This window comes from Microchirus variegatus, assembly GCF_963457635.1.
Source record: "Microchirus variegatus genome assembly, chromosome: 13".
Taxonomy (NCBI): Eukaryota; Metazoa; Chordata; class Actinopteri; order Pleuronectiformes; family Soleidae; genus Microchirus; species Microchirus variegatus.
Window position 1 is genome coordinate 7,154,900 of NC_139814.1, and position 21,536 is coordinate 7,176,435.

At 39.5% G+C, this 21,536-nt stretch overlaps 1 protein-coding gene across 1 annotated transcript in view; it reads left to right on the plus strand.

Moving 5' to 3' along the window:
* dennd3a (DENN/MADD domain containing 3a) overlaps window positions 1-21,536 on the plus strand; it is a 32,588-nt gene that overhangs the window by 5,432 nt on the left and 5,620 nt on the right. The window contains exons 3-24 of the mRNA XM_083900210.1: window positions 418-573; window positions 729-864; window positions 2,131-2,246; window positions 2,353-2,483; window positions 2,582-2,693; window positions 2,839-2,958; window positions 3,404-3,502; window positions 3,611-3,730; window positions 4,200-4,315; window positions 4,761-4,916; window positions 4,999-5,095; window positions 5,186-5,289; window positions 6,447-6,652; window positions 6,742-6,901; window positions 7,002-7,158; window positions 8,107-8,329; window positions 11,973-12,052; window positions 12,645-12,824; window positions 12,994-13,164; window positions 15,267-15,396; window positions 15,599-15,706; window positions 18,436-18,533. Coding sequence (XP_083756336.1) covers window positions 418-573; window positions 729-864; window positions 2,131-2,246; window positions 2,353-2,483; window positions 2,582-2,693; window positions 2,839-2,958; window positions 3,404-3,502; window positions 3,611-3,730; window positions 4,200-4,315; window positions 4,761-4,916; window positions 4,999-5,095; window positions 5,186-5,289; window positions 6,447-6,652; window positions 6,742-6,901; window positions 7,002-7,158; window positions 8,107-8,329; window positions 11,973-12,052; window positions 12,645-12,824; window positions 12,994-13,164; window positions 15,267-15,396; window positions 15,599-15,706; window positions 18,436-18,533 — 2,976 coding nt within the window. The remainder of the gene's footprint in view (window positions 1-417; window positions 574-728; window positions 865-2,130; window positions 2,247-2,352; window positions 2,484-2,581; window positions 2,694-2,838; window positions 2,959-3,403; window positions 3,503-3,610; window positions 3,731-4,199; window positions 4,316-4,760; window positions 4,917-4,998; window positions 5,096-5,185; window positions 5,290-6,446; window positions 6,653-6,741; window positions 6,902-7,001; window positions 7,159-8,106; window positions 8,330-11,972; window positions 12,053-12,644; window positions 12,825-12,993; window positions 13,165-15,266; window positions 15,397-15,598; window positions 15,707-18,435; window positions 18,534-21,536) is intronic.

Consider the following 21,536-nt stretch of genomic DNA (forward strand, 5'->3'; position numbering starts at 1 on the left):
AATGGAGTATGTACATAGGTGTATAGAGGCCCATTTCCAGCAACCATCTCTCCAGTGTTCTAATGGTACATTGTGTTTGCTAATCGCGTTACAAGGCTATTGGATGATGAGAAAACCCTTGTGCAATTATGTTAGCACAGCTGTTTTGCTGATTCTTTGAGGAACGCAAAAGGATTAGTATAAAAATCATTATTTTCTATCTTGTCAATGTCTTAACTGTATTTACTATTCATTCTGCAACTCTTTTGATGAATAAAAGTGTGCGTTTTAATGGAAAACACAAAAAAATTCTAAAGGTGAGCCCAAACTTTTGAACGGTAGTGTGTATGTGTTGGAATATCTCTTTGGAGGCATAAACGTATACTGTCACAACCATGTTCCAATAAAATCTTGTTAAATTTCCAAACCGTCTCGCAGCTTCATCAGCAGACGAAGATAAACGAACACAACGTGCTAGAAGCGGAGGTGCTGCACGTCCATGCACCCCCCTTTGTTACCAAAGAGACCAACTCCAGCCAGGCGATTGGTCCGGCTTTCAGCCGTGTCCAGAGGAGGAAGAGCTTCATTAAGAAGGTATCCTCACTTTCTGTTGTTTGTATTTGGAAAGGTGAAGTTTTGTCCAATTATTTTCGTCCAGTGTTCAGGATAAATGTCAGCAGTAATAATGTGCGTGAGTCTGATCCCAGGATTAAAATAAATTCTGTTTTTCTTTGTTTTGCTTTCTGCAGAAGAGGCGAGATCGCGCTCCAGAGCCTTTATTAAATGGAGACGCAGCCAGTCGCACAGAAGTGTCGTCAGCGACAGAGGACATCAGTGTTCCAAAGGACCTGGACCTCATTGCTCTGCCCCAGCTATGTTTCCCTGGTATAATGTCTTTTTATTATGTGACATTTTATATTTAAATAACATGGATGGACTTATCAAACCTACTGGCCACTTTATTAGGTACATAGGACACCTAATTAAGTAACATAGGTGGTCCCTGGTGTTGTCTTCTGTTGCTGCAGCCCATCTGCTTCTCATATCGTGGTATTTGTGAGGATATTTGTGATGATTTTTCCTGGTTTTAAAGACATTGGTAATCATGATATTTATTATATTGAGTATATTAATGAAACTATGAATGCATGAAATAATGAACATAGTGTACATAGATAAAAACATTATATTTTTTAAAGGTCACCCAATAACACTTCTTTAGGCTAATTATAGCTTATTATTTGTGTCATTGCAGAATTTGACCATGTTTATTATTGATTTAAAAAAAGAAAGCCAAAGAAATAAAGCAGTTATTATGTGAAATTAATTGTAATAACTTACATTTCAAGCATGTAATACAGTACCTGCGAGCAGCATTATATCCCCATATACTTAGTATGTTGGGGTATATAGCCTAAAAATATCCAGATATTGTTTATAAGTCATATTGCTCAGCCTTACAGACATAATGAATTAATTTATATTGCGATATATCAATATCAAATGATGTAAAAAAGTATATCTTGACATGTTTTTCCCATATGGACAAGCCCTAGTTCAGAGATGGTCTGCAAATCTTGGCTGAGGCATGAGGCATTTTTACCCAGAGAAACTGCTGTTCACTGGATGTTTTCTCTTTAATTGGATCATTCTCTGTAAACCCTAGAGATGATTGCACATCTCAGTAAATCAGTTATTTCTGTTTAAGTCACTTAAAACATCTTTCTCCCTCATTCCGATGCTCAGTTTGAGCTTCAGCAGGTCGTCTTGAAGCATGTCTGAGTTGCCGCTACATGATTGGCGGATCAGATATTTGCGTTAACAAGCAGTTGAACAGGTGTACCTAACAAAGTGGCCAGTGAGTGTATTTCTTGTGCGTCTAGGAGGACTAACCTATTATTATCTACTTAAGCAGAGGTGCCATTTCCAGAGGCAGACACTTTTGTCTCACTCCTCTAACTCTTTCATAGAACAAAGTGGAATGACACAGAGCTTCTGCAAAATGACTAGTCCTTAATTTCAGCTTGAAATGTTTGTAGTTCAGGGTATTTATGTGTAAAAACTGGTATTTACAGTAACTCCAACATCACATGAATGTGTATGGCTCTGCTCTTTCAGTCACATACAGTATCCTCTGCTTGATTTTCATAGGTGGTCTTCAGTTAGCCACGGAGCAGAGGGAAGACAGTTATCACTTCCTGGTTTTTACCGACTTGTTTGGGAACCGAACCCATGGAGTTGTCGTGCAGTATTACAGAGCTGTGCAGGTACAACACACACACACACACACACACATACACACACACACCATGTCTAAAACTTTGAGGAACAACATGTTGAGTCCAGCGAATGACGACAGTTTGTTTTTGTCAGTCCTGTCATGAAGGTGTTGTCCATAACGGCCACAGATGGAATTCATCAAAAGCACGTCTCTATGCACCCTTTGCTGTCTGCGTCATCTCCAAGTTCCCCTATTACAATGCTCTAAGAGACTGTTTGTCATGGTAATTATCTCTGTTCAAGGATTAATAACCTGACCTTGGTTAAGTAATACGCAGAAATGTATCTGCATGTTTGTCTCACGCCTCTCTCTCTCTCTTAGTCTCCTGGTCCAGTTACGGCCTGCAAGACAAACAGACTTTGAGGAAACTATCAAGGAGTTTTCCGCCAAACTCTCACTGGTCCCTTTACCACCTCCTGGACAGCTACATGTGGTCAGAAAGAAACTCAAGTCTTTCTTTCTCTTTCATTGCTTCCTTTTCCTCCTTCCAGCCAAACGTACCTTTTCCTGCCTTTGTCTTTGACTTTTGCTAGAACCCGACTGTGATTTACGTTTGTGTGTTTGTGTGTGTGCGTTAGTCCTTCAGTCTTCGTCCTCTGCACGTGGTTCTTCCGTCCAGAGACGATCGGGACAGTCCGGTGATCGACATCGACCTGCATCTGCCTTTCCTCTGTTTCACACACACAGCACTCCTCCAGGTAAAATAGACAGCCTGGTACACTCAGTAATGTATTATGGTAGAAAGAATACAATCTAGAATGGCACAAAACATGAGTGGAGGAATGAACACTGGCTCTAATGGAAATTGCAGTCATTTTGATTTTAGAAGTGCAAGATTTGACATTTTTTGTCATTAATAGAGATTTCAATTAAATTAATGAAATATAAAGCAGATGCCACTCAGAGAAATCAAATTTACCAAGGTTAAAAGTCCTGGACTGATCTTCACTGTGTTTCTGTCAATTATACCAAGTTTTATGAGTAAAAGATGTGAAAAAAAATTAAAGGAACTGGTCAAATTTAATCCAAATGTTTATTCGTTATTTGACCAAGTGAACAAAATGGGTGAAACAGTTTCATATGTCCAGTTTGGTGTGGATGTCGTGTTGTTTAGTGTCTCTTCTGGTGCTGTCTCCTCTCCAGGTGCTCTCCTGCCTTCTCCAAGAACAGAGACTGGTCTTCTTCTCGTCTGACTGGGCTCGACTCACTCTGGTTGCAGAGTGTGTTCTGTTGTACCTGCAGGTCAGCGTGAAACTAACAGCGTCACACCCTTCACCTACTGAGTTACAATGGCTGTAGAATGAACTTCAACGTTGTACGACTGAATTAATGCTCTGACATTCCTTTCAGCCTCTGTCCTGGCAGCACCCGTACGTCCCCGTCTTAGCCAGAGGAATGTTGGACTTCCTCATGGCTCCCACTGCCTTCCTGATGGGCTGCCACATCAGTCACTTTGAAGAAGTTGCTGCCGTGGGTATTCAAATATCACTAAAGTCTCAAGTCTTCTTTTATTACCTTCACCAAGGAGTTCATTTTTTTGGATTATTTTATTTGTGTGCTTGGGAGCTGCACAAAGAAAACATCATTAGTTTTTTGTGGTCATTAGGAACCGGATCTGGATACAGTATATTGACAACTTTGGACAACGCTCAAATAAGATAACTTTTTTGTAACTCTGCCCTTTTAATTTGCAAACAAAATGGAAAGTGTAATCAAATGTCCAATATAATGTATTGCATATGAGGTATTTAACAATAACCGCTTTATTCTCCGCTGCATTCATCTTTATTCTGAGTCTTTTACACAAACGGTACATTCAACAGTAGCAGCCTGTTCATCTTAACAGAGCTGGACTCAGTGTAGATTGTGTAGAAATGAATTGTGCCCATTGTACCTACAACAACCGTGGCTGTGTGTGTGTGTGTTTGTTTTACTGTAGGAGACAGAAGATCTTATCCTGGTGAATGTTGATGACGGCAGCATTCAGTCATCCTGGTCTGAATCCATTGACCTACCGTATATTCCTGTGGCTGCAGCTGAGTGCTTTATGTCAAGGTAACACATTAACACTGCGGTACAATGTAAAAATCCTTTATTATACTTTCTTTCTTGTTGCAAAACTTTGCTCTTTTTGTATGTACAGTATTTCTGCATATCTGTTTATTATGGTCTGAGCTCATGGTTAGGCTTCCTATAGAGCTGTGTGTTGTGTTATCTATGGACATATATAACGTACAACATGTATACCAGGTTTCTTCACTGGCTGTTTTCATAAAAAGTGGAGACGGTGGATAGATGTTTTGCAATAGGATGATGAAAAAGTCAGGAATCACCAAAGACACAGAGGACGGCAGAATTGAAAAAGCACCGGGAAATTCACTACACCTGAGATTAATCTCATATTAGTTGAGATCTTGTGCATTTTCAGCTGCTTTTCTCAGGTTACATCTTTTTACATACCGTTCATGTAACTGTTGTGTGTGTGTGTGTGTGTGTTCAGAGCCGAGGCTCTTCAGCTTCATTATGACCTGGAACTGTGTCACCTCGGAGCGGGCACTGATGCCAACACCCTGCGGTGTCAACGCCGGGACTGGCAGAGACGACTGAACACACAGATACAAAACATCGCCCTGGAGCTGGTGGTCAACATTTTCAGGTCGGGCTCTGCCGCAATCGCCATGTTCATGAGTTTATTGTTCCTTTTTTTTCTAAATCACACTGTCTGTTATCTCCATAAGAGGCGTTCAGGACTTTTTGAACCATGAGCACAGAGTTTTTAACAGTGAGGAGTTTCTGAGGACCAGGGATCCAGCAGACCAGTGCTTTTACAAGAAGGTAAACACGCACAGCACGCGCACAGTCATGTTCACACACAAACAGATGCTAACTATGTGTACTGCACATTTTCTTGGTTCGTCGCTGCAGGTATTAGACACTCATATCTTCCACTCATTCCTGCGAGACAGGCTGAACAGGAAACAGGACACCTTCAGTCGCATGGAGCAGAAAACGCGTAACAATGTACCCAGGTATGAGGCTGGTGACATAACTCAGGGACTGAGGTAACACTCCCGAGACAAAACGTGTCAACTCTGTTTCTGCCAACTCTAGATAAGCATTTCTTAAATATTTTAGACTGATTAAGTCACAATAATTGATGTTTGCAACCATTGCTTTTTTTCTAGCATGCGTTTCTTATTTTCGTCAGAATGGAACTCTTAATTTGTATCCATGACAAATTATTAAAGGGTTAGAACCCTTTATTCAGGAAGGGGGTTTTAAAGGGTTCTCTGCATCAAAATGGTTCTTACTGGAACCATTAGTGTTACCAAGAAGGCTTGAAAAAGGGGTTTTCATAAGCGAATGGTTCCAGGTAGAACCTCAGCCTTTATAGAAGAACCCTTTTGGAACCCTTATTTCTTAGAGTGTAGTTCAAGCATCTGGTTAGGATGCCTCCTGGACACCTCCATGAGGAGGCGTTCCGGTCAGTTCTCACATATAGTACCTTTAAATTTAATCCCCCGAAAATTGCAAAGACACTGAAAGAAAGTGCCCAAAATGATTTATCTTAGTTTTATTTATTTAGATTTAGTTATTTGTCTAGTTCCATTGAAAAGTAAACAAACGGACAGGAGCTGAAACAGGTGTACAACTGTTGACCTCACAACTGAGAACATGTAAAAACAACAACGATAAGTCATCTTGCTTTACACAGCATACGTCCAATTGATTAAAGGTAAATTCTTTAACATTTAGGCAGGTTTATTTATCACTTTAAAATAACATTTCAGATTTTTTTTTGCTTTGGAGTAGGTAACATTTTAGATTAGGGAACTCATATTCACCATTAACTAGGTGCTTACTATTATATAAGTAGCATACTAGCCCTTTATTAGTAATAATTAAGCACATATTAACACCCTATTCCATAACGTTATGCTACCTCTTTTATGACATGAATTAAGATTTTTCCTAAATAAGGTGTTAATATGTGCTTTATATTTATTAATAAAGGGCTAGTATGCTACTTCACCTAGTTAATGGTGAATATGTGTTCCCTAATCTACTTTAGGTGTGGCACACTGGACTTTTACAACTATATTACGTATAGGTTCCAGTGTAAACATCGACTACCACAATAATTCAACCTCTTCATCTGTCCCTCAATATTCTTGTTTCTCTGCAGGAATCGAGCACTGACCGAGTCTCCACGTCGTCCTCCCATGTCTGAACTGTCCAGAAGTGGCTACAACAGCTACACCAACCCCAGTGACAGACTGAGTAAGAGGCTGGGAGCCAGTCTGCCTAACCTGGAGCAGTCTGCTAATGACACCGTGACCGCCGTCAGCTGCAGTCGGCCAGCCTCCCTCAGAAAGATGACTCCTGATATTGGTCAGTACCAGTGGAGGAGTAGGGGGTAGATGGAGAGTTAATTCATGGGTTTGTTAATTCATGTTTTAATTGAATTTCTTTTATTCCAGGGTTGAAGTTCCTCCAGAAGGCAGTGAAGGTTTTCCGTCTCCCAGAGTTCCCCCCTCCTCTGGCTTATCATTATGTACAGAACTACTATTCTGACATGGTGGCTTCACTGGGGAAGGCTATTAGTGCTACACCACCTGAGGAGTCTGCTCTCCTGGCAAGGTACTTGATCCAGAGCAAAAATGTTGCTGCTATATAATAATAAAAAGAGTCTTTTAATTTGTTAGACATCCAATCAAATCCCTCTGTCTTTTCTTTTCAGGTATCACTACCTGCGTGGTTTGGTGAACACTGTGTCCAACAAGCGTCTGGATGCATTGGAGGATTTCCAGAGTCTTTATAAAACAGACTCGGATATCTTTCCCTCTCAGATGGTTAAGTCACTGGTTGACTCTATGCCAGAAAGTGAACGCTTACAGGTTGGTCCAGACTGAATGAAGTCATATCTGTCAATCTTTCCAGGATTCACTTCATTAAATTAACCCTTTAAGGTACGCACCAAGAAAAAAGCAAAGGAAAAATGATTTCTTTGCATTTTTTATTATTTTATTTACTTATGATAACAATAACAACAAACAATATATATATATATATATATATATATATATATATATATATATATATATATATATATACATATATTTTTTTTTAATTAGACCCTACTGTATTATACATACAGGCCTCTACCAAACGGTTGAGATGTCTGTTCATAATAAACCTGGTTTGCATAATTCATAACATTCAGAACAAGTCACATTAATTTAGTTTTGGTGAGTTCAGCTTGAGTAGTACCTTAAAGGGTTAACATCAGCAGCCACAAAACGTTGAAGTTTAGTTTTCTCTTCTTTTCGGCTAAAACTCTGCATGTAGAGTTAATATCATCTGCCAAACAATTCACTCCATCAACAGTAACTGGTCTAATGAAATTGGGTTAGGGCTGCAATGATCAATCAATTATTAATCAATTGCTAAATTAATTTTTAGCTTCTTAAAAGTGAATATTTTCTGGTTTCTTTGCTCCAGTAAAATGAATACATTTTACATTATGGACAAAATAAGACATTTAAGGACATCATGATTTTGAGGTCTGGCAAACTATACGTTTATAATATTTTAATTTTTTGGGGGGCCAAACAAATACTTGATTAATTGAGAAAATAATCAACAGATAAATTGAATGAATAATTGTTTATATAATGGTTATCAATGTCACAGTTCACAGTCTCTGAGCGTCTCCGCCATAGTGATGTTGTCACATCTGCAGTTTTGATAATAAATGATTCGTGGAGCGTTTATTAGACAAAACAAGTCCAAATACTCAGTGCTTACGGCTGCAGAAATAACACTTGTTACAAATCTCTCTACAGGCAGACAGACGTCCGGAGCTCAAGCGTCTCATCAGCCGAGTAAAGCGGGACCAGGAGCGGGAGCGAGCGCGCCACGGAAACGGCCACGAGGAAGATGCCGTGAAGCGATTCAAGCTGCCGAAAACATACATGCAGCTGGAGGAGTTTGTGAAATGTGTCCAGGAGTCTGGGATTGTAAAAGACCAAGGGACGATACACAGACTCTTCGATGCTCTAACTGTTGGTCAGTACTTCACTATCATACTACATATACATGTATATTTATCTTTGTGTGTGCTGTACTTACTACCCTGTTCATTTAAATGCTGTACCAGGCAGCTGTACCCTTCTTTTTTTTCCTTCTTCTCTCTTTTTTCCGGGCAAATATTTATCCCTGAGGTTAATCATTAACGTCACTGGCTCTCGAAGAAGGAGAGTTTGTCCTGTTGTAAGTGCAAACAGGGCTCCGCTGATCATTTAAAAGCAATTAGCTGATGATTAGTCATTTTGAGTTTCCTGAAAATACCTTTTCTTTTGCCACCCCTTTCTGTCTTTGCTTTCAGTATTTTTTATTTATATGAATTCAAACACGTCTCGCCTCGGTCTGAGCCGAGCTGTGAGGCCTGAGCGTGACCTGACAACATTCCTGCCAACTGACTGTGAGCATAGGAGTCAAAGAAAATATATTTGATACATGTGTGATGTGACCTATTTGTGTTCAAGATAAGAACTTAGGAGAGGAAGGAAACTGTGAGAAGCTTAAAAAATGTTTCCAGAAGTGGAAGTTTTTAGCTGGAAAAGCAAGAATTTAACGTTGGAGTGAGAGCTTATCATGTCCTCCACATTATGTCCTGTTTGGTATCTTGACTAAGCTTTTCTTTCCTCCACTGGTGTTATTTCTCTCTCTTTTTTGGAATATTGTACAGTGAGGTCAAGAGTGAGGCAGAGGGGAAAATATATTTCTCCATCACTGTACTTCTGAAGCTATAATGAAGCAGTTTATTGAGGTCTTGTGAAATTTATGGTCTTCATTATTTCCTGTTGAACCAGGATGTTGGTGATGACATGGTTGGTAGATTCTGATGCACATGACTGTAAATAATTAACATTTTCTGATGTAAACCTACCTAGATAATATAAAAAAATACTTTTTTATGTGTCCTTTCCTGGCATTAATATTAATAAAAGGTTGTCTGTATCTGTTCCGTTCTTGTGAACATGATGAGTTAGTAAGCTTATTTATTTATTGTCCCCTTGGGGAACTTCGTTTTCACAGTTTCTGTACATTTGCATGTTTCACAAAAAACATGCAGATCATGAAAAGGTCAGACACAAAAGAAAAAACATATCATATACATTAGATATATGGCTTTGTTTTGCTTAAAGTGTAGATGGCTGAAGGTGTTAGGCTTCTGCTGAAGAGGGCTTTATTGCATTTTATACCTTTGAATCTCCTTTGTGATGATAGGAGCTGGAAATGATTAATTGTGTGTGTGTGTGCGTAGCGTCCTGTGATATTGCATGTGTGATGGCCTTGCTGTTTTGTTCTTGTTGGTTTGGAGTTTGTAGACCAATTATTTTTGTGGCAGTGTTGGTGATCCGAATGTTAAAGGTGCATTATGTAATAAATCTAAAGCAACTGGCCATAAAATCCTCCTAATATGTCACAGAGACTCATGAATAATGTTCATATAACAAACTGAACTCACCAACAACAACAGTACAGACAAAATATCTGCATTAAAAAAGATATTTTGCAGACTGAAAATCATGTTTATGTTTTGAAATCATGTTTTGGCATGTGGCGCCACCTACCGCCGTCTACCAATCATTGCAGTCAGTAGAGTCTCTGCTGCCGAGCAACCACGGGTTGCCAGATACGTCAGAAAACGAAATCCAAAAAGACCTTGGTATTTAGAATTTGAATGTAGTAACTGTTTTTGGCCACACTCTTACATATGGCACCTTTAACACTTGAGCTTCAAAATGTCCGTCTGGACTTTTTTTGTTGCTTATTTTAATCATAAAAGGGTCAGTAAATTGCCCATTTTTTCAGAATAACATTCAATATCTGGCAGTTATTTACAATTCATTGCATGCTGAAATAGTGTATTAACAATTTAAAATGAAGAAAAACCACTGTAGTTGTGCGTGTTAAATTTGAAATTTGAATAGTATAAAACATATTTAAAAGAAATAAAAGAAATAAAAATCAATATTTTTAAATTATTATGTCCTAAAACAGGCCAAAAAACTGAAACTATGCACAGCCATTCTTCCCTCTTTTTCCCTCTCTGGTGGCCAAGACGCTGATTCGCTGGCTTCCTGCAACAAGTGAAATGACCAAAATACCCATATGTTGGCTTTTGACATACAACTTCTCATCTTTCAGAAACCGTCGCAATGTTTCCGAACCGTCGTGTAATTACTGTAATGCGATACACTCTGTGTTAAATGGTTAAGGAAACAGGTGGCGCAATAGAGCAAGAAGGCTTGTACAATGCTTGTATATACAGTAGTAACAGAAGTAGCTGTGGGTCAACATGAAGTCCTTTAAGTTATTATCTTGATATTTCAAGGAAGCATTGAGGGAACATCTTCAAATTTGATGCAAGCATTCAGTTGGACCCATGGTTCTCAAACTGTGGTACGTGTATCACCAGTGCTACGCGAGCTTCCTCTGGTGGTAAATCGGAAACACTGTTCTACTGTATATGCCAGGGTATGTGATTCGAGTGGAGCTGAGGGAATGACCAGAGTGCGTAGAAAATAATAATATTTAATTAAATAATAATGATTAGAGACATCTTATCTCTCGCTCCATCTTAATCTAATTTCACTATACCCGTGTGTGTATGTGAGGAAGAGGAGGAGGAGGATGATGATGTTGGGCATAAATCTGCCTCCTGGGAAAACAGGACTAACATTATTAGTGATAGTGATGTTACTTTGAGAGCTCAATACTGTTACAGATGGAACCACTGAATTAGACTTTGATTGTTGAAGGTCACTGTGACCTTTAAAAAAATCATGTATTTAATTAGGTTAGTTTTAATACAATGCTCTAACTTGCCCCGTGACTTTGTTTCTATGTGAATTTTGAACTCGTCGTTTCTCAGCGTGGCCATTGAAAGATGGTGTGTGTGTGTGAGTATGGGATGTTGTGTAGGGGTGTGTGTGTGTGTGTGTGTGTGTGTGTGTGTGTGTGTGTGTGTGCGCGGCACAGCAGTACACACTCATACTGTACTGTATGCAGTCATTGTTGTACACATACAGTAAATATGTCAACCCCCAGCCTCTCTCACTGCAGACACACCGACACTGTTCACTGCTTGGAATGAGGTGACGTTGGTTACGTCAGAACTAATATGTTTGAGTGTATGTGTGTGAGAGTGTGCGCAGGGCATTTTTGATATTGTTCTTCTTTGGCGTTTTATGTGGTTGGCATCAGTAATGTTGCATGACTGCCTCCTTTTCCGTCTCCTTAACCTTCATACTCATTTTATTAATCGGTGCAATTTATATCTCGTTCATCTTCCCTCTTCTTCTGCTTCTTTTGGTGTTTTGGTGCAGCTCAGTCATGTCTATATTTTATACTAATTTGTAATGTAACATAGTGCTACAATGATTAACTGATTACTTTAACTCCCTGAATTTTCAGCTTCTTCAATGTGAATATTTTCCAGTTTCTTTGCTTCCTAAAATTGGTTTGTGGACAAAACAAGACGTAATGAGAACGTAATCAATTTCATCACTGACCAATGTACATTTAATTGATTCATCTACAAAGTAATAACCTGTCACAGAAGAATCATTTGTCAAAAATAATTTTTAGGTGCAGCCCTAATGTAATGTATTTATTCTAAATTTGCTTGTGTTTGATGCAGGTCATCAGAAGCAGGTCGGTCCAGATTTGTTCCGAGTATTTTACACCATTTGGAAGGAAACTGAGGCTGAAGCACAGGAGGTCTGTATGTACTGTATGTTTTTACAGTGTAATCACAGCGTAGTCACTCAAACTTACCATTTACTTTCTATCAAATATGGGTCATATTGTGTGGAAATGAAAACACTGGTGTCGTCACGATTAAGTTCATTATTTGAAAGCAAACTTGAATTATAACAATAAGGTTTTATTGCTTCAACCATTTAAAAAAAAAAAAAAATGTTTTTTAACAAACAGTGGACTCTTGTTATTGTAATTTCTGGTGATTTTTAGGCAAATAACATTGTTTTTAGCAGTGTAATGCAAATACTACACAAAGCATACTCAGTATTCTGATTTTCGATAAGTACAGTGGAGTAGGTTAGTACAAGATCTTGACAAGCACAGTGTAGCAGCGACATCAAGAAGCCTCAAACGTGTTCCACACCTTCTCAGATTCACCAAATCTGTTCCAATTTGGCAGCAGAAAGCATTGAATTTAGCCAAAACACAGGGATGATGGAGATTTTCAGTCCAGAAATCCCAGCCAGCATGAATGTACAGTCTTATCACAGGATGAATAAGTGGGAATTTTTTTTCTTTATGCTCATATTAATGTCATTTGGTTTATTAGGTGAGCTTGCCCGCGTCCGTGTTGGAGCACATTGAACCCAGCGAATGTGTCTTTAAGCTTTCCACGTCGGTCAAAACGAGCCGCGGTGTCGGGAAGATCGCCATGACCCAGCGGCGGCTCTTCCTGCTGACCGATGGACGACCGGGATACGTGGAGGTGGCACAGTACCGCGATTTAGAGGTGAGATAACTGAGTCGGACACTGATCTTTTGCTGTTGATATTTACCAAAATGATTAAATCGAGTGAAATAAAACAGCTTTTATCAGGACAACGCACAGCCAGAATCAGATGAGTATATTGATTGTGTAATGGTGATCAGCATCTCCGTCTTTATCTGTCTCCCTTCAGGAGGTGAAGGTGTCCTCAGCTCCGTTCCTGCTCCTGCGGATACCGAGCCTGAAGCTACGTGTTCGGGGCAGGAAGGAGGCGTTTGAGGCCAATCTGAAAACAGAGACCGACCTCTGGAACCTGATGGTCAAAGAGATGTGGGCCGGTCGCAACATGGCTGACCAACACAAGGTACAGCTGTATTTGATGGGTGTGAGTGAGAGTATAAGGGTTTGACTGTGTGAGGGAGAAGGTGGGGAAACTAGAATCGATAGCCCTTAGAATGGCGCTTTTCCATTATACAATTCTGGCACTACTCGGCTCAAGATCAGTTAAAAAGATTTAAAGGGCACATATTATGCAAAATCAACTTTTTAATCATTTAAATCCTTATATTTGGGACTCTGGAGGCCCTATCAGTCGGGTTGTCATGTTTTTGTGGTCCTCCTCAGTCTAAGTACAGGAGATAAAACACGCATTGTTGACTTCTTTGCTCATTTGGACGTCAGAATGGGCTAAATTCCTGGAATTGTTGTCTCGCGGAGCTGCACTTTGCAGAAGTCCGCCAAATTCGCAAAAAGTTCTATTCTTGGCTCCACAGTGCAGCACAGAGTTCTACACAAACTTCCAGACTCAGAGGATTTATCTGTCCAGTAGATACACGTTATATGTGACGGCAATGTGCCTGCTAGAGCCTGCAAAAACACTTTTTCAAATGCTAACTGCTGTTAGCTCCCAGTAGCCTCTGTGGCTGATGTCATTTCCTGTCCCTTCCTGTAAAGTTTCATTTTACTAAAGAGATACTACTAAACCGAGGGTTCTGAACAGGGCTGTCTTGGCAGGGTGATTGAACTGCTGTGGTGCTTCATCGTTCATCCAAAGCATGTCACAGACATGTTCATTAGGACACCAGGGAACTAGGTTAACATGGAGAAATAGGGTATAATATGTCCCCTTTAAAAATCCTGAAAACATGCGTTAATCGCCAACATTTAGCAAAGGAAATGTATAAAATCTCAATATTTAACAGAGGAGTCTGTTGTATTTAGCGACAGCACTGCTGGAAGCCAGCGATCGTGAGCCGAATCACAACCCATTCGGTCGTATTTCAGTTCAGTGACTGTGTCAGATGGAGTCTGTGCTCAGGTCACGCAGGAAGTACTGAACTAATCTTTATAATGAACTAATTCTAATGATTCAGTTACACCGAAAGCAACTGCTCTGCTCATCACTAGTTTGTGTTTTTGTGTCGCGTATAAAAAAGTGGTCACAGCAGTTCCGTGCAGCCGTGCTATGACGACTACCCACATCGAGGAGGTACTATGAAGTCATGGAAAACAAACGTGACTGATACCAAACTGAGTTGAGGGGAGTCCAGTAGTGCTAGAAATGTACAATGGAAAAGCGCCATAAGTCACCCACCAAGTATGAATCCTGTCATGTGACCTGTTCTGACAGTTATGCGAGTAACAGACAGGCAAGATGTTTGTTGCATTTAAAAACGGATGAATGCATAAGAAAGTAAACTGGTGAGTTGACTTTTTTATCTCTCTTACACACACTATGGCTTTATCTGGGTATCAGTTACTGTGTGTGCGCGTGTGTGTGTCAGTGAACCACAGTGACCTTTGTGGGTGTGGTTGACATTCCATGAGGCAGACATTACCATAAATACACAGTCCGAACAAAGACGGAAGGTTTCCTTTGTGAAACCAGATGATGTAAATCATGTAATAATCTGTGTCTCACGTCTCTTCTTTTCCCCCCCTCTCATTGTCCCTCTTGTTTCACCCAATTCTTTTTATGTTCGTCTTCCATTTCTCAATTATATATATATGTATATATGTATATGTATATATATATATATATATATATATATATATATATATATATATATATATATATATATATATATATATAGTATATATAGTATATATATATAGTATGTTCATTTTATAAATCATATTAATCAGTAAATATTTTATGCCAAATAAATAGTCAGCAAATGAGATACTTTTATTCTTCTACATCACAACACGTGAATGAGTTGCTTCTTCTAGAAAAGTCAATATATGTTTTTCACTATATGCTGATATTTTGATCATCGAACATTTAGTTGATTAATTAATAATGAAAATAACCAGCATAATGTTCCATAATTGACATTTAACGTTATTTGCTGGGCTTAGGGTTTGCACATTTTAATCCCCACTTGGCTTCGATTTGACCTTTTTGTCCAATTATGCATTTTAATTATGTTTGTTGTGACTGCAAATAAATCCATTTCCCTCCAGGACCCCCAGTACATGCAGCAGGCTCTGACCAATGCCTTGTTAATGGACGCAGTCGTGGGCAGCCTTCAGAACAGTAAAGCCATCTACGCTGCCTCGAAGCTGGCTCACTTCGACCGCATTAAGATGGAAGGTAAAGGATCATGCCGCTCATTATAGATAATGTTGTTTTTCTTGTGTGCACTAATTTGGAAACTTTATGTCCCTAAAGACTCATTCACTTGGAGGTTATGTGTGGATGTGTGTGTGTTTTATTGCTCTGTGGGGCTCCAGTGTCACGTTTGTGCATTTACCACCTGGTAAAGGTCACGGACTTATCTTTTGTGTTCCTGCAGTCCCGATGATGGTTCCCAAGACGACGGCAGAAACCCTAAAGCACAAGATTAACCCTTCGCTGGAGCTGGCTGCCCCTCAGCCTGTGGATGTGCTCTTATACACACCAGGTACACACACACACACACACATTCCACATGAGTATGTGCTATAACAGACTTGAATTGACCCTCGGGCAAAGTAGGACGAATTCTGCTTGGCCTCGGGACCTTTAAAAATAGTCCTTTGAATTTTTAGTGGCTCTCTGTGTTTGCATGTCATTCACTCATAACTAAGTGTCAGCCCTCACTAATCCCTGGTTCTTCTCTGTTTGGTCCGTGTGAACGTCTGTGATTTGATTGGCTGTTTTCTGGTGTAGCAAAACTTTTTTTTTTTTCTTTTTCGCTATCTGGAGTTCAGACTGTGGTTTGAACTCACATAAGGCTGCATGTCAAGTTTCTCAACACTTCCTCTGCTGCTCTCCTTTATTGGACAACTAAAAAAGGAAGTGAAATGGTAAATGTAGAAATATGTAAGTTTGCTAAACGCATAACCTTTCGAATCAGAGCTTTGTAATAATAGAGATAGTCTAAATGAGTGAAAAGTGTCAGTATCTCTCTCTTGACAAAACAGTAACATACACTTAACATGTGAACATGTTTTTGCTTGATCTTCTAAATCTTGATAAAGTGTTGAGTTTAAACCAACATAATTAATCTGGAAGATAAAAAATAATAGTGGAGCTGCAAAACCTCCCTGAATATCTGAATCGTTCACTTTCTTGATTAAGTTGTTAATGAATAACCTGCAAGTGTTTTCAAAACTAGAGAAACTAACAGTAGAACAGAGTACAGAGTAAATGTAGTGTGTCATCTGTGAGTGGTTTTGATAACGTGAATTAGTGAACTTTAAATACTTTCAGTAATTGTTTTTACCTTACAGCAATTGTTTGAAAATGTCTAATAGATTTGGATTAGATTTTTTGTTATGTATGTTGTTTGTTAAGCTGTAAAACACAGAGCTCTACTTATTTTTTAAATCAAACAAAAAAAGAAACCCTGTCCAAACTGTTTGCCAGTCCATCGCAGGGCCACATATAGAGACAAACAACCATTCACTCTAACACCTAAGGTCAATTTAGAGTGACCAATTTACCTACCGGTAATCACCATATTGCGTGTTTTTGGACTGTCGGAGGAAGCTGGAGAACCTGGAGAAAAAACACCCCCACACACGGGGGAGAACATGCAAACTCCATGCAGAAACACCCTTGTTCCAACCTGGGCTCGAACCCTGGTCTTCTTGCTGAGTGCTAACCACTACACCAACCGTGTGGCCCACGCAATGTCATCATTAATCTCAATAATGACTAAAAACTCAGTGGATAGAAATAAGCAGGACAAATAATAAGAGAAGAATCAATAAATAACTAAAAAAGAAAATAGACCAGTCACAGCAGAGTACAAAGCTCATGATTTGAAGACATTATACCTACAGGACAAATGGTGGTTAGTGCTGTTTCCTTGAAAAAGACGTGGTTTGCATGTTTGCTCCCCCGTGTGTGTGTGTGGGTTTCCTCCAGGTTCTCTGGTTTCCTCCCGCAGTCCAAAAACAGGCAGAGGTTAATTAAACACTCATCAGTGTGAGAGCCTGAGAAGGAACAGTTGTTTGTCTATATGGGCTGTCCCTTTGATTCACTGGTGACGTGTCCAGGGTTGTACCCCACATTTTGCCCAATGTCAGCCCTGCAGCCATCATATGCACGATAAAGGGGTAAACGATGAATGGATGCAAAAATCTGAAGTTACAGGCATGTGACGTGTCCATGTCAAATACACACATGGAAATTAAATAAAAAAATACAAAACTGACCAAATCATATAGCCCCCTGATGTTTTAAAATTGGTTTGATTTGATCGTTCAGCACTTACAGTTACAGTGTTAAGAAAAGTGCTCTGTAAATAAAGTTTATGATCATTCCAAAAGCTAGTTAAGCTCAGTTCTGATTGTTTATCAGCATTGCAGTCACATAATTTGATGTCTACACTCATGCTTTGATGATGGACAGACAGGCTGGTGCATTATTTGGCGAGATGATTGATAAGAACCATCTTCAGACAGACGACACAGCTGTGTGCTTCAGGCGACAGACGGACAGATCCGGAGCCACTGAAGTGCCTGGCTGGTGTCAAACTGACGCCCAGCACTAACCAACTCACTCATGCTCCCTCGTTCTCTGTCGTCCACACATGCACACAGACGCTGCTCAGTTCTTCCACAGCAGTGACCGTCCCCTTTTTTTTTTTTTTGGAAAGAACAAATCTGTCCTTTCAGATCCTCCTGCCCTGCCCCTCTCCGGCTCTCTTTAGTTTGAATATAGGTCACTGAATTGATTTCCTGGCACATGGCCACCACACTCCCTCTTTTCTCTCCATTCCCTGCCCTTCTCTGTAGTTTTCTCACTTTCTACAACAAACACACTCACCCAAGGTCTTTCGGTTTTATTATACATCACACCGACCCGCTGTGTTTCTCACATAAAAGAACAGGATGTTACTTTCTTTTGTTTCCATCAGTGGTGCTTGAAAATAGCGACATGTGTGCTGGAGGAAATCTGACCGTTAGGTGAAGCCTGGGTGGAGTCACTTTAGAACACAGGGTGTTTTCATTCAAACTGTTGAATCGTAGCATAGGGAAAACTCCTTGTATAGGAGTATGTTCCCGCTTGCTGTCATGCACATTACAAAATAAAAGTCTGTATCGCCTATATAAACTTTATGAACGTCTCATAAACAGTGTTTGTTAATAAATGACCGAGGTTTTAAGCTGGCAGTGATCTCTTTCCTTGTGTTTCTCACAGGTCAGTTGTGGGTGTCTGTGAGCGGAGGGAAGGTGATGGTATTCGACGCTTCCAGCTGGTCCCTCACACACACCTGTCATGTTGGGAATGCAAGGCTGGTAAGAAAACACACACACACACGAAATACATTTGCAAAAGGTGGAAATTAAACACAAATAACCAGATGTTGGCAGATGTGGTGTTGTTCACAAGTTACAAGTCATGTGTCCGTTGCTGCATGAAGTCAGTCACGCAATGTTCATTCGTCATCTACTGCTTTTATTCTCCACATGAGGGTCACGGGGTCGCTGGTGCCAATCCCAGCTGACATAGGGTGAAAGGCGCGGTATACCCTGGACACACACATAGAGACAAACAACCATTCACTCTCACATTCACACCTACGGTCAATTTAGAGCAGGCAAATCCAAAACCGGCCCTCGGTGTGGGACAGAAAATCGGCCTCAGTCGCAGGTCGTCCTCATTAGCTCAGCTGGTAAGGAGTCGTGCTTTGAAATCAGAGTCCTGGATTCGCAAACCCAGCCGTGACAGACAGATGCATTCACCTCCTGTTATGTTATTATCATATATGACTCCAGATGTGAAAAAAAGGCAGAATCTTTTCATTGGTTCACTACTGCGTGGCTTAGATTTGGTTACAACTGATAACTGTGACAATGAAAATTAAATGAATAAAATAAAATAAAATTATAAAACAATGCATTTGTATGTAAGTTTTAAAAAACCATTAAAAGACCATTGGCCCCCAGAAGCTCTTCACATTATCAAATCTGGCACAAGTTTTAGACATCCCTGATTTAGTGTCGTTTTAACATCTGCATGTTTTTTATGTGGGAAGAAACTAGAAAAATCCAGGGAGAAACCCCACACACACACACACACACACACACACACACACACACACACACACACACACAGGGATAACATGCACACTCAACATGCAGAAAGACCTTTGTTCTGACTAGGTTGTGAACCCCGGTCTTTAAGCTGCATGGGCAACAGCACTCACTACACCACTACACCAAGTCTACAATGTGTCGTACTTTATTGTCCCCATAGGGAAAAATATGCGTATAGTTGATGGTGCTCACGCCGTGATAAAACACAGATTCACTGCACAGTCCCCATGGCGCCTTGTTAAGAAGTTTGGTGGAAGATATGGTACAAATTCATTTTTCAAACATGTGCGTTTACATTATGGGTTATGTATGTATGTATGTATGTATGTGTATATGTATATATATATATATATGTATGTATGTATGTATGTGTATGTGTATGTGTATGTGTATGTGTATATGTATGTATGTGTATCTATGTATATATATGATTGTATGTGTATATATATATATATGTGTATATGTATGTATATATATATATATGTGTATATGTATGTATATATATATATATATATATATATATATATATATGTGTATATGTATGTATATATATATATATGTGTATATGTATGTATATATATATATATATGTGTGTGTATATGTATGTATATATATATATGTGTGTGTATGTATGTATATATATATTTATCAAGAGTTTGTACTGTGTGAAGGTCATACTCATCCAATTTATAAAGTATCTATATTAAAGGAAAGGATCTTTTTTGCTGGAATTGCAAAACAAAATGACAAAAAGATGATCAGAGCCACTGTGACCAAATGTGTCTAACATTCATACAGAGCCCGGGGGAAACCCATGCAGTCACAGGGAGAACGTGCAAACTCCACAGAGGAAGTTCCAAGACAGGCAATGAAACTGCTCTAAATCACAACAGCAAAATTGGTAGTGATCCAGTGAACACAGTGACACAGTGCAGGGTGATGTATTTATGTAAAGGTGTACACTTTGGGTAAAACTATTGTCATTTGTTAGAAATTGAGGATAAAATAATTGTAATGGATTTTATGAATTGTTGATTTTCATGAAACCCAGAGCCTGTCTGTCTCTATGGAGGCCACTATGGACAAACTTAACATCTTTTGAGTTTTGATGCTAACTGAAGCCTACACACTGTAGGTTTTCCAACACATTTGGAAAGGAAGTGTGAGGTGAGGAATATTCAACTTCCCCAATAAATGTTGCTGAAGTTTACACACTGTACTTTTAGGAGTTAATGGACACCAAAAAGAAAGCTGGAGGGGAAAATTTGGAGTGGAATATTTCAGTTTTCAGTGTTTTTCAGCCCTGTACCTCTGTGTCTTGCTCTGCTAGACTGGAGTTTTGACAGCGGATAGCGTCTATGAAGAGGTTTACTAGGGGGATTCCCATTTGGTATAGCTTCTTCTTCCTTTTTTTACCTCCATGCATTAAGATTCTAAAATGGGGAACTATACCCTAATACAGGGAAACATTAAATGTTTGAGCTCCTTCAAAGAATCTGTGAAAGACAGCAATGTTGCATCTGGATGGTCAACCTCCTGTGGAAACTAACACAGAATGGTGGACACTGTTGTTCTGCCTTTATGTTGAAGTTGTTTACATTTTTGCTCCTGTTGCTTGATGTCCAACAGTGGCAGTGTTATCTGTGTTTTGAATACTTTTCACTCCCCTCTACCTTTTATGCCAAGAAAACATTCACGAGTTAAAGTTGCCTTGAAAGTCTTTGAGGAGGAGGTTGTAAATGAGGTTAAGGCTGAGTGTTAACTTCTCAGGACTGTGCTAATCACTGACCTGCACTACAAGCATGCAGGTCACAGTCACATGAAGTACTGTACGTTAACTTATCTGCGTGTGAGAAAGATAGAGCGTGTGCTTTCCCTGGAGTCAACCATAATATTTGCACAGTCGTCACTACCACGTCAGAAAAGTAACATTTGATGCTGAACATCTAAATACATTTTGTGCACAAGCAAAACATTTTTCTACACATTCATATTTGTTTATACACCAGATTGTTTATGAGCATTTCGTTACCCCAGATGTAACAGGGTTTTGTAGCTCAGTGCCACTGTTTATACAATGCGGTACAATGCTGCCTCCTTGTGGAGAAGTCTGGTATTGCAAAAATGGATTTCCTCCAAATGAATAAATTCAACTTTTCTATTGACATTTAAGCAGAAGTTCTATGAATTCCTGTTGAAATA